The 14,068-nt window shown below is 37.4% G+C and overlaps 1 gene segment (V, D, J or C); it reads left to right on the top strand.

Annotated features, from left to right (window-relative positions):
• Positions 1 to 10,301: 10,301 nt before the first annotated feature.
• On the top strand, positions 10,302 to 10,791 carry LOC116904282. The segment is given in 2 exon segments: positions 10,302 to 10,356; positions 10,469 to 10,791. Coding segments are annotated over 2 exon segments (378 nt in total).
• The last annotated feature ends 3,277 nt before the right edge of the window (positions 10,792 to 14,068 follow it).

Genomic DNA, 14,068 nt, shown 5'->3' with positions numbered 1-14,068 from the left:
TGAGGCTATCTCTTCTGTTATAATATTATCAAGGACATGGGGATTTTTTTTCTTTTTCCCACCTCCCATTGTTTTATTCAGCACTGGCATCTGATATTCTCAACTTCACATGTAGCTACATGCCTCTAGTTTCTTCCTTCCTTCCTTCCTTCCTTCCTTCCTTCCTTCCTTCCTTCCTTCCTTCCTTCCTTCCTTCCTTCCTTCCTTTCTTGATTCCTCTTCAGGTAATTGACACAAGATTGTGAAACTCATTCACATGTTCCCAGCAATAATAACTCCATGATGTGGCTCTTGGGAAATGGCAGGCACCTATCCCTGCATTACCAATGTCTCCTACAGAATTGATCCTTTCCCTTATTAAACTCACTTCATGCAACTTTCATGGATACCCCAAACTGAAATTTGTCCTCTGGGAAATTCATAGGATTCCACTGTATGTTTAGAACTTTGATACATTTTGTTTTACTTTTGTGAGCAGTGTAAGATTATCCCTAGATGTCACACTTACGTGGCTATTCCAGAAAATGCAAAGGGGTCATGGTAGGAAGCCATAATGGCTGTTGAACTTGTGCTCTGCCGATCGAACTGGAGTACACCCCCACATTCCTGTTTGTAAAGAACAGTTGCTCACAATTACCTTTCCTGATTGTTGCTACCTGGCTGGGAATCCTTCTTGATGTCCAGAAAGAAAGAACAACAATATCAAATAGCCTTAGGATACAGAATTCCCAGTAACTAAACAACCAAACAAACATATGAAAAACATAAGAAATGTCAAACATTACACAAATCCAATCAAGAAATACTTGACACTTTTGTCTGCAGTGCTACACTTTTTATCACCTGCAGAATTATATCTATAGGGCAGTTCCCCAAGTCCTAATCATATGCCTATGTAGAGTTTGAAAACTGAAAAAAATTAATCATATGATTCCTTTCTACTTAACAAAAGGCATGCATTACATTGGAGGACTTTGTCCTCCAAAATACCCCGAAAAACTTTGGTCTTCGCTTACTTCTGATAATATCAGTATTTGAGTAGACATGTTCAAAACAAACAAACAGTCAAGCCAAACAAAAGTCCTTGGCCTTGAACACTGCAATTATGTGTGATGGGTTAAAATCTCTAAGTATCACCAGCCTTATGTAACTGACATGTTTTCGTGTGTTTTTCTTAAAATTCTTTCCTGAACATGGAAATTGATTCCTCACTTTGTCCTGTGATCTATATTTTTGTACCTTTAAAATAACATGACCATGGATAAAGGATTTTTATATATTGGCAAAAATTTTTACTTTGTATATTTTTTTTCATTTATGGTACATAAATGAATTATAAGCCTGTTGGTGAAAAGATGTGTCTCCTCTTTGGCTGACACAGAGAGTATGGGTTCAATGCATTTAGCATTCATGGAAATCAAGTAAATCTGGACCTATATGTGGCATCAAGAAACACAGATACTTAGATTATCTTTGTTCATCTGTGGGACAATCAAGTTACTTACAAAAAACTCCATATTCCCTTTGAGAGTTGCATAAACCCCCTTTGGGGGAGGATGTTGTATTGGTCAGAATTTCTAAAGTCACAGAACTTAATTTCTCTCTATATTGTGGGAATATATTGTGATGACTTACAGTCTGTAATCCGACTAACCCAATAATGGGCAGCTGTGGATGGGAAATTCAAGAATCTAGTAGTTGCTCAGTCCCATGAGACTATGTGTTTCAGCTGTTTTTTTCTAGAAGCAGGTTCCAACAGGTGTGCTGGCAAGTAAGTGCAAGCAGTCTAAAAAGAGTAAATCTTCCTTCTGACAAAGTCCTTATGCAGGCCTCCAGCAGAAGGCCCAAATTAAAGGTGTGTATCACCACTCCTGGATCTGGGACTTTCTTTGCCCTAGGCTAACATTCAACTCAGAGATCTTGCCTCAGTCTCCTGGCATTATATATGTATACTACCTTGCTTGGACCTACATTTTTAATAGCTAGTATGCCTTAAGATCTCCATGTCAAGATCCATGTAAGAAACTGTGTCTTCCAGCCTCAATATCTGGATTATAGGTGTGCCCTAAAATTCTGGATTGTAGTTCATTCCAGATATAGTCAACCATCAGGAATGCCATCACAGATAGTTATTTTTCATGTTTCAGAAACATTGGTAGTAGTTTTCTGAAATAAGTGAAGCACACAGAAGTCTAGAAATAAATTTCAATGCAGAGGCTAGTGTTTTAAAATGGCAATATACATACCTCCATTTACTTGTGAATATTTTGTACGGGAAACCAGATCACACATCATTTGTTTTGAAGTTAAGAAAAAGAGTGAAATGAAGGAAAACAAAATTTAGTAGTAAGTAAAAATTAGGATTGAGAAAGGATAAATTATGATCAGGATATATTAATAAAATAAACATTGAAAGCAAATAAAACAAATCAAAACCATAGAATATTAATATAAAAGGAAAAAGCATGTTGAAAGGTATATTTTAGGAGATGGAACACTGACAAAGTATCTTACTTTGTATCTCAGGTTGGCCTGGAACTCAAGACTCCCAGTCTCCTCCCTCTACTTTTAGAATGTTAGAGAAAAGAAATATTAGAGTACTGTTTTGATGCACTAGGGAAAACTACTTTGGAAAAAAGGCATTTTATTTTCTTTCCCTTCTTGTTTTCTCCTTTGTTAAAATAAAATTCAATCATGATGGTTTTTTGTTTTGTTTTGTTTTGGTTTTTAATTTATCTTCATTTCAAATGCTGTCCCCTTCTCTGTTTCCCTCTGCAAATGCCCCTTCTCATTCCCCTCCCCTTTGCCTCTGTGAGGGTGCTCCTCCACTAACCCAGCCAATCCCACCTCAACCCTCTACCATCACCCTATGCTGGGGAATCAAGTCTCCACAGGACCAAGGGACTCTTCGCATATTGATGTCAAAGAAGTCAATCCTCTGCTACATATGTAGTTGTAACATTGGATCCCTCCATGTATACTCTTTGCTTGGTTTTTTAATTATTGGGAATTCTGGGTCCTAAGGTTAGTTGATATTGTACTTCCTATCCGGTTTCAATCCTCTTTTTCATTGGGGTCCCCTGCTCAGTGCAAAGGTTGGCTGCGAGCATCTGCATCTGTAATGGTCAGAGCCTCTCAGGGGACAGCTATTCCAGGCTCCTGTCAGCAAGTGCTTCTTGGCATCAGCAAGAGTATCTGAGTTTGGTATCTGCAATGGGATGGTTCCCTAGGTGAAGCAGTCTCTGCATGGACTTAATTTCAGTCTTTGCTCCATTTTGTGTCCCCGTGTTTTCTTTAGATAGGAACAGTTCTGGGCTAAAATTCTTGACAAGTTCCCAGGACACAACAGGGATGACTTTAGTTAAAATAACCAACAAAGTGAGAAAAGAACGTGTAGAGACCACCTCCATTAGATAGCTTCTACCCCCCAGTTGACAAAGACATTTTCTAAAGGAAGCATTTTGAATCTTACATAATGTAACTCTTCGATGTACTAACTCTGCTTCTTACAGCATTCAAACCATGGCTGCATTTGTTTTCCAATGAGATTTTAATACATAAAATAACATCCTGCACTCTACTTAATTTATTCAAAATGAGTCGCAGGATGTCTGTGTCTTCTATTTCTTAGTCTTTCTTACACATGATTCTCATTAATGTGTTCTTCTGTCCCATATGTTTCTTCAAAGATGACCCCGACTTTCATTAACCCACGTTATTGTATGTAGTTAGGGCAATCCTGAATGCAGTCCTAATTCCATCGTTTCTGGTTTAGTTCAAGACCCATTGTGAACTATGTTGCCTTGTGTTAAAGGGAAATTCATTTCATCACATAGCATAGTTAGACTGATATAAAAGAGAAATATAAGGTGTCTTCTATATTGCTCTATACTTTCACCTTCAACTGAATCTACTTTGCATAGAACCTCCTCAAAATTCTACACTCCTATTGTCCCCTCAGAGTATCAATAGATTTCAAGTTTCTTCTTTATAATTTTTGGCTGTTTGTCTGATTCCAACTTGGAGTTAATATCAAGGAGATTTACTCAATATAATCTACTTATTCTAAGGCAGTTTTAACCCTTATTATTGGTAAAGTAGCCAAAATCATATTTATAACTTTTCCTTGTGGCAGAACAGCATAGTATTTAACAAAGGCTTTCAAATTTCAGAATCCTAGTACATGGGTAAAGCATGAAACATGGGTCATTAAGCATCATTATAACAACTTTAAGCACTTCATTTGCTTTTTATGGGAGCAAACACACCCAACTTTGTTACTGTTGATTTTTATCCCTAAAGATATCCAGTTACTAATTCAAATGAAAAAATGGGAAAACATATGAAGGTTCTAAATATATCTAGGTAGTAAATTATTCACTAACACTGAAAATACATATTTTGATTATGTTGTTATATTTAAAGATACACCTCATTAGGCCAAGGACCCAACGATTATCAAGAATTCAAGAGTTCTTACTGAGTAGATATGTACAGAATGGATACAGATACATAATGGTCCCATTGTGTTTGTAATTAGTGATACCCTTCAAGTAAGTTTGAAGACAAATTTAAGCTTATTTTTTATACAGGTGTCAAAAATAGACATTTTATGTAAATTGAATATTCATTTCAATAAGTTAGTATTTAAAAACTATTTGTTCCATTGAGGTATGAAGAATCATTGTAAAACCATACAAATTATACACTTCTATTTCTCTCTACACAGAGACATATCATATCTCTATAACAGTAGGCATGAGTTCCAATGAATGTCTCCAATTGCATTCCCAAATCACACCGTTTATTTAGGATTCTCCTTTCAAATAATCATCCTCCATTTCTTTTCATTTCATTTCATTTCTTTTCTTCTCTTCTCTTTTCTTTTCTTTTCTTCTCTTCTCTTTTTCTTTATTGGATATTTTTTATTTACAATTCAAATATTATTCCCCTTTCCAGTTTCCCAACCATAAGCCTGCTACTCCATCCCCTCTCCCCCTTCTTCTATGGGGGTGTTCCCATCCCCAACCACCCACACTTTCCATCTTAAAATTCCTCTACACTGGGTATTTCAGCCTTGGAAGGACCAATGGCTTCTCCTCCCTTTAGGGCCCAACAAGGCCATCATCTGCTACATTTGCAGGTGGAGCCCTGGGTCTGTCCATGTGTACTCTTTGGGTAGTAGATTAGTCCCTGGGTAGTTTGGTTGGTTGATATTTTATTCTTATGGCACTGCAAGCATCTCCTTCAAACCTTTTTCTAACTCCTCAAATAGGGGCCCTGTTCTCATTTCAATGGTTTGCTGCTAGCATTCGCATCTGTATTGTAATGCTCTGGCAAAGTCTGTCAGGAGACAGCTATATCAGGCTCCTGTCAGCATGCACTTATTGGATGTATGGATGTTTTCTAGTTTTGGTGGTTGTATATATATGGGCTGGATCCCCAGGCGAGGAAGCCTCTGTATGGTCATTCCTTCAGTCTCTGCTCCAAACTTTGTTTCCATATATCCTCCCACGAATAATTTTATTCCCCCTTTAAAGAAAGACTGAAGCATCTGCACTTCAGTCATCCTTCTGTCGAAGAGCATCTGAGTTCTTTCCAGCTTCTGGCTATTATAAATAAGGCTGCTATGAACATAGTAGAGCATGTGTCTCTGTTATATGTTGGATCATCATTTGAGTATATGCCCAGGAGTGGTATAGCCTTGTCCTCAGGTAGTACTATATTCAATTTTCTGAGCAATCTCCAAATTGATATCAAGATTGGTTGTACCAGCTTGAAATGCCAACAAAAAATAGAGGAATATTCCTCTTTTTTCACATCCTCACCAGCATCTGTTGTCACCTGAGTTTTTTATCTTAGTCAATCTCATTTATGTGATGTGGAATCTCAGGGATTTTTTGATTTGCAATTCCCTGATGACTAAGGATGTTTCTTTAGGTACTTTCCCGCCATTCGATATTAGTCAGCTGATAATTCTCTGTACCACATATGTAATATGGTTATTTTACTCCCTGGGGTCTAATTTCTTGAGTTATTTGTATATATTGGATATTAGCCCTCTATCGGAAGTAGGATTGTTAAAAAGTCCTTTACCCAGTCTGTTGCTTGCAATTTTGTCCCATTGACAGTGTCCTTTGCCTTACAATAACCTTGCAATTTATGAAATCCCATTAGTTGATTCTTCATCTTTATTTTCTTTTATTGAGTATTTATTAATTTATATTTCAACTATTATTCTTTCCTGGTTTCCTGACACAAACCCCTGTCCTATCCCTCTCCCCCCTACTTAAAGGTGTTCCTCTCCTCTTCAGCCCCCTTTCTGCACCCTGCACCCACATTCCCCACACTGGTCCAACATTGGCAGGACCAAGGGCTTCTCCTTCTCATGGTGCCCAACAAGGCCTTGCTCTGCTACATATGTAGCTGGAGCCATGGTCAGTCCATGTATATTCTTTGGGTAGGACTTTAGTCCCTGGGTACTCTGGTTGGTTGGCCTTGTTTTTCTCATGGGGTTGCAAGCCACTTCAGCTCTTTCAATCCTTTCTCTAATTCCTCCAAAGGGTGTCTCATTCTCAGTTCATTGGTTTGCTGCTAGCATTCGCCTCTGTATTTGACGTGCCCTGGCTTTGTCTCTCAGTTGCATACATAAGGTGATTTTGATGAATTCTGCCCAGTTACATTGTCTCCTTTTTGTTCAGCATTATTTTTTATTGGCTATTTTTTTACATTTCAGATGTTATCCCCTTTCCCAGTTTCCCATCCATCAACCTCCTATCCCATCCCCTCCCCTTCTTTTATGAGTGTGTTCCCCCTCCTCAACCATCTGCCCCTTTCTGCCTCCCTTCCCTGACATTCCCCTACACTCAGGGTCCAACCTTTGCAGGACTAAGGGCTTCTCTTCCCATTGGTGACCAACAAGGCTATCCTTTGCTACATATGCAACTGGATTCATGGTTCTGTCTGTGTATACTCTTTGGATAGTTGTTTAGACCCTGGGAACTCTGGCTGGTTGGTGTTATTGTTCTTGTGGGGTTGCAGCCCATTCAGTTCCTTCAATCCTTTCTCTAACTCCTCCCATGGGGACCCCATTCTCACTTCAATCTTTGGAAGCTAGCATTCACTTCTGTATTTGTCATGCTCTGGCAGAGCCTCTCAGGAGACAACTATATCAGGCTTCTGTCAGCATGCACTTCTTGGAATCAGCAATATTGTTTGGTTACTGTTGATATGAGCTAGAGAGATGGCTCAGCTGTTAAAGGCTAGGCCCTCAATGAAAAATAGATTCTCTTTTTAATTCTGGTTGTCATAACTGATTACATTTCAATTCAAGAATATTAAGGAGATAGGGCTAGGAAAAAGACCATTAGTGATCAAGAGAATTGACAGGAGCATATGATGGAATTGTGTGAACTTGCTTACATTCTGAGATTGTTGCCTAATGAACAGTGCCTGTCCTAGATGAACTAGTAGAAAGAGTCATGGGTACTCTTTGGTTGGTGGTTTATTCTGTGGGAGCTCTGGGGAATCAGGTTAGTTGATATTGTTGTTCTTTCATAGGGGGGCAATTGCCTTTTGCCCTTCAGTCCTTCCCTAACTCTCCTGTTGGGGTTCCATTTCAGTCTGATGGTTGACTGTGAGGTCCATATGTGTTTGCTGGTCCTGGCAGAGCCTGTTAGGGGACAGCTATACCAGGCTTCATTCAGCAAGTGCTTCTTGGCATCAGCAATAGTGTTTTGTTTTGTTATCTCCAGATGGGATGGATCCCAACATGGGGCCAACTTACATACAGAATTCACCTGCCAATGAAAATATTAGCTGGTTATGATACATGCTGAGACATGTTCCATTGTCCAAGGTGGAGATGCTGTTGCTCCATCTGAAAATATAATACTAGCATTTTCACAGTTCTTTCATATATCCATGCATCTATCTACAAATAGCTGATTACCAAAGCACACACTGTCTTTCAAATATGATTCAAAATATAATGCAATCTTTTACTTTGACTGGACATGATTATTTATATCAATAGAATTCCATACTGTCAGGGTCTAACTCAGTGCTATTGTTTGTACTATCATCAAAATTTGACTAAAAAGTGAGGAAATATCAATAATAAGAAAGGTATCGTTTTGTTACTGAGCTATGCCTTACTATGAATTTACCAAGGCTGTGCCCTGTTAGTTCCATTCAAAGCACACAGTCAGAATCATTAATGTAAATACAAACTAAAGTATGCATGGGAAATAGAAGTATTAGAAATTCTACACTAGTATACTTGAAGGATACTGTGTGAATGTTATTTGGGTCACAGATAGGAATTTTTTTCGGCAGACAAACTTGTATTGCTTTTGTTTTTCTTGGGTCATATTGGACTTCAGACATGTGCTGATTCATTGAGATGATCATAGGCCATCCTACAGCTGTACCCACAGCAATATCTGCTGATCTGCTTGTGCCCTCAAAACTTACTAATAGCTTAGTCACAGTGTGTGCAGGACTCGGTCCTAGTCAGAATACAGCCTGGGAAAGTCATGAGAAGACGAACTTTTCTCTTTCTATCAAACAACATGAGTTTGCATTTACAACCACCTAACTCTGGTTTTCCTTAGATACCTCGGATTACTGTACCTGCTCTCTGTATTCTCTTTGCATAGCCTTTGTTAAAAAAATAGAGAACCTCTGTAATCATTATCCATTTAATTATTGCATATTCAATGCTCCTTGCCATATACTACCTTTATAAAATCTGTTCCAGTTCCTAAGAGTGCATGCTTCTCAATGATTTGGACTCTTTTGGAATATCATCATCCTGAAACTGTAGGATTAGAATTGTGGTCATTTTGATTCTTGGGGAGAGATGTGGTCATGAAGTAGAAAGCTTTAACAGACACATCACTCATGGAACAAATCCCAAGATGGGTAGCTTCTTTTTCATATTCTTTTTCAAATCTATACTGTATATAAATTATGATCATATAAGCTTTTGTCCATCATTTGGCTTTCTTGGGCCCTTTAGAAATTGATCCTCCTTTGGATATTAATCTCTCTTCATGTCACATAATATCTTTGTTCTGAGAAGAGTACCAAATATGGTGTAATCCATTATGATATTACATTTTCAAAGATTTGGCAATAGAAGCTGAGAGATGAGACAAATCAAAATGCAAACTTAGGCTTTATTTCTCTAAGTTATGTAAATCTCTTTTCTTAAAGTGTTATTAGCCCAAGTTATTATACTACAACAGAAATTCCTATAAAGCTACAGGAGGAAGGAATATAATGAGATACACAGAAATGATTCTGTGTTTCCTCCTAATAGACTCAGAAGATTCACAGTAACCACTTCTTAGGGTGATGTTCCACTGTTCCACATTTCAGTATTATTCACTATTTAAAGTTTTACCCAACTCTTAATACAACTACAGTAGAGAGCTTAGGTCCAGCACATAAGCACATGGGGAAAAGCACAGAAGGTCATACAAATAATGTTCTAGGCCATTGAAAAATGTTAATCTGTCAGTTCCTGAAAAAAATGGAAATAGTTCTACGAGAAGAGCCAGCTATGCCATACTGGGCATATACCCAAAAGATACTTCAAAATATAACAAGGACACCTGCTCCATATGTTCATAGCAACTCTATTTATAGTAGCCAGAAGCCGTAAAGAACCCAGTTAGTATGAAAGTACCCCAATTTTCATATGGAGATTGAACTTCAAGTAATATAGATATTCAAGTAATAATCAAGATATTTTAATTAAACCTAGTGTATATTTCCTTACTTTGTAGTATAGTAAGCACCGTTAAAGCTATAAAATCTCTTGTCTTAACTTATCAAACTTTGAGTTGAAAATTATACTGTTAACTAAGAAAAATTGTAACTGAAATCTTAAATCCTTTCACAAAGAGGACACATAATACATTTTAGCTCATCAGAATTATTTGAGTGAGTTAAAAGTTTGAAACTCCCTTCTCTTTTATATTCCTTCACAGCAGATCTTCTTCTATATACCCCTAATATACCTTTGAAATCCATTATTCAAGTAATAGATATTACAGATTAGAAATGCCATCTATACATTTTTAAAATAAAATGGTTTCTCTAGTGACATACATGTTCTCTGACTTCCTTCATCTAGGGGTCCTGGGATTGTACGAAGTGCTTAGATGAATGAGCCTTGCAGCTATGCCCAACCCTGTTTTCAAATGCTTTGCATGCTCTCACTGTACAGTCTTGGGGACTTCTTCATATGCCAGTCACACCCTTTACAGTTGTCACTGTAGTCAGAACTTAACATGGACATGTGGGCCCATGTTCAGTTTCTTGGGTTCTTGTTGCTATGGTTTCCAGGTAAAATGAACTAAAATGAGAATTTCACTGAATAGTGTTGATGGGCATTTGGGCAATGTCATTCTTTATAATGCTTAATGGTGGGGGTATTCATTATGTCTCCCACTCCTAGGTGCCAGATGCGACATCCAGATGACCCAGTCTCCATCCTCCCTGTCTGTATCTCTGGGAGACAAAGTGACTTTCACTTGTGAGGCTAGTGAAAATATTTATGGGCTTTTAGCATGGTATCAACAGAAACTAGGAAAAGCTCCTAAGCTCCTTATCTATGGTGCAACTAACTTGGAAGATGGGGTTCCAACAAGGTTCAGTGGCAGTGGGTCTTGGACAAATTATTCTCTCACAATCAGCAGCCTGGAGCCTGAAGATATTGCAACCTATTACTGTCAGAATAACCATGTGTATCCTCCCACAGTGATGCAAGTCATAACCTAAACCCAAATGGAAGCAGAACTAACAGGCTGGGCTTCCCCAGATGGTCCTTCTCATGAGTCATCCACTGAAACTATCTCACAGGTCACAGGACGTTAAACAAAGCTTGTAGAGAATTATTTGTTTTGGTTGAAGAGTAACCAATCTTTCCTGTACTCTATCCTTTTTCCTCTCCAACAAGGGAGAGTATCAATGTCTTTCTGCCTTAACATAGAAGACAATTTCTTTGAGAAGTCTGAATTGTATCCCCTGATGAAACCTACAGAAGAGTGGATGCTACTGTGTATATTCCAGCACACATTAGATAAACACAGAAAATTAGCTGTGAAGCAACAGCATTTAAAAGATAGAGAAATGTCACTCAGAGGTATCTGGTAGTAGAAAGAATTTTTAATAATTTTCTTACAAAAGGTAGAGAACATAAGTCAAGGAAAGAAAAGTCTGTATAATCATGATCTTCTACTGAAGTTCCATCAGCGGGTGTTGATGCTCTTGGCTGTTTGCTGTTCTTTACACAGGATTCTTCCAGCTCTTATGTTTATTGGTCTGCTTAAAAGTATCAGACAACATTGAACAACACCAACAATATGACTTCAAATTCCACTATGTGAAGTTGAATACAGATTTTTTCCATATGAAAACATATAGGATAAAGGGTTATCTTAAATATGCTTCTAGAAGTGATATTAATGAAGAATTTATATTCTAGAACATAGTTCGAGAAACAAAACATCAGTACAATAATAGTGATCAATACTTCTTTCTTTTTTTTGACATATTTCTTATCTTTTTATGATGTTCCATTCATCAACCTGTCAGCCTGTGGAACCATGTTACATGCAAACTTAATTATACAAAAGAGAACAATCAGGTCAGAAGTTAAAATTTCACTTTTCTAGGCTTCAGATTTTCTTAGTTATGCTGTCCTTTGATTTTCTACATAAAGTTTAGATTGAGTTTACCAAGTTTAGAAACTATTTCAGGAATATTAACTGAATTATATTATGTTTATCTGCAAGTAGGAGATGATATACATTTAAAAGTGGCACTTGGCACCAGAGAGAATAACCAGTGATTAAGAGCACTGCACTGCTTTCCTTGAAGCGAATCTAGGATTGATGTTCAGAACCCACATAGTCACCCAGTGCTATTTTAAACTTCTGTTCCAAGGCATCAAGCACCCTATTCTGATTTTTGAGGGACCTAGATATGTGCACAACATACTTAAGAAAATGTAAGCAAAACAGTCATACATTCAAAAGTATTGTTCTTGAGTCATTCATTCCAGGAGTTCTCGCATATGACATTAATCCCATATTCAGGGACAGAGGCATGTGGGACTCTCTGAGTTCTAATCTTGCATACTTATCAAAGTGTGTTCCAGAACAGCCAGGACTCTTTTATACAAAGAAACCCAGTTTCAGTAGTTAAAAAAAGTAGTTATTCGTGTTATAATCATTGATATGTTCTCTATTCACATTTGTATTCTTTAATATACAAGGACTATTCTAATATCATCAGCTTATGTAGAGAATTACAATTACTTCTAAATATTTGTGTTGAGATTCCTTTTTTATGAATTTGTATACTAATAATATAAGCAAACAGTTTTTAGAGATTTATTTATTTTACTTGTATTAATATATTGTAGCTGTCAGACACACAAGAAGAAGGCATTGGATCCCATTACAGATGGTTGTGAGCCACTATGTATTGCTGTGAATTAGAACTCAGGACCTCTTGAAGAATGGTCAGTGCTCTTAACCACTGAGACATCTCTCCAGACCACAAGCAAACATTTTGTTTAATGTCTTTCATTGCTCATTTCTTTCTACATTTGGTGTATCTGTACTATCATTTTAGATACAAGAAGCTAGAGTGAACATTCTGTCCTTCTGTGAACTGTGAAGTGTAAAGTGCCCAAAATTTTCCCAATTGGTAATATACTTGCCTGAGCTTTATAGACAGCACATGATAGTAAGATATTTTTTGCCAGTAAGCTTTCTTTTATAGTGATTCATCATGAATTACTATTGACTCTTATAGAAATGATTTTTAAGACATTATACAGGTAATTATGCCATTTTTCTAAATTGTAGATGGATATGGACACAGCAAGTAATGTTAAACTAGCATTTATCTTATGGAATACATTCAACCAGTTCAGGGTGCAACTCAGGGGGTAAGCAAGGTAGTGAATATGAAGGATCAAATCCGGGAAGTAAAGGAGGAGGAAGAACATGAGGAAGAGAAAATAAAACAGAATTTATTTTTTCTTTATATTCCTTTACCTCACATACCAATCAAAGCAACTATGTTAAAAAAAAAGGCATTTTTGAATTTTTTTCTTGGTTGTTTTATTTATTTACATTTCAAATGTTATCCCCTTTCCTGGTTTCCCCTCCTCAAACCTCCTATCACATCCCCCTTCTCCCCACTTCTATGAGGTTGCTCTTCTACTCACCCACCCACCTATCCCTGCTTTACCATCCTAGCATTCCCCTATACTGGTGCATCGAGCCTTCATGGGACCAAGGGCCTCCCCTCCCATTGATACTAGATAAGACCATCCTCTGCTACATATGCATCTGGAGTCATGGGTTCCTCCATGTGTACTCTTTGGGTGGTGGTTTAGTTCTTGGAAATCTGGGGAGTCTCCTTGGTTAATATTGTTGTTCTTCCTATGGGCTTGCAAACCTCTTCAGAAAAATGCATTTTCCATAAAATAATGAAATTTCACTTTTATGTAAGAGATTTCAGGGTTAACACCTACTTGTCTCTAAGGGGAGCTTTATTGGTAAATGTTTACAGTGTGCATTCCCTATGGTCTCTTAGCATAATGGCAATAGCATCAAAAGATGAGCCTTACTCCTAACAGTGTTTTTGTCTCAGTGAATATTTTGTCTTAATTGCATTCTGGAATGTACTACGGCACTGATAGGTGGTGGTGGCTACCTCAGATGAGATTTAAAAGCCCTTTCTTCCTTAGTCAGTATCTCTCTTTATATTATATATTATCAGAAATACAACTAAAGGTAAAACAGAAGGGAGAATTTAGTGAGAGAAAAATAATAAAAATATCTTGCTGTATCTAATCTCATCTATTCCCTGTTTTTATATTTTTAGGATTCAGGAGTAGATGTTGTGCTAACCCAGATTTCACGGTTGGGGGCCATCACTCTTCAGTCAGCCTCTACTTACCTGAGAATTGGTCAGAACCTGATAAAGAATAGTGTAAACACATATTTGAGTGGGTACCTATAGGGACTCTGTGTATCTT

The sequence above is a fragment of the Rattus rattus genome, chromosome 6 (genome assembly GCF_011064425.1).
Source record: "Rattus rattus isolate New Zealand chromosome 6, Rrattus_CSIRO_v1, whole genome shotgun sequence".
NCBI classification, from domain to species: Eukaryota; Metazoa; Chordata; class Mammalia; order Rodentia; family Muridae; genus Rattus; species Rattus rattus.
Note: the sequence above shows the minus strand (reverse complement) of the source record. Positions and strands in the feature narration are given on the sequence as shown.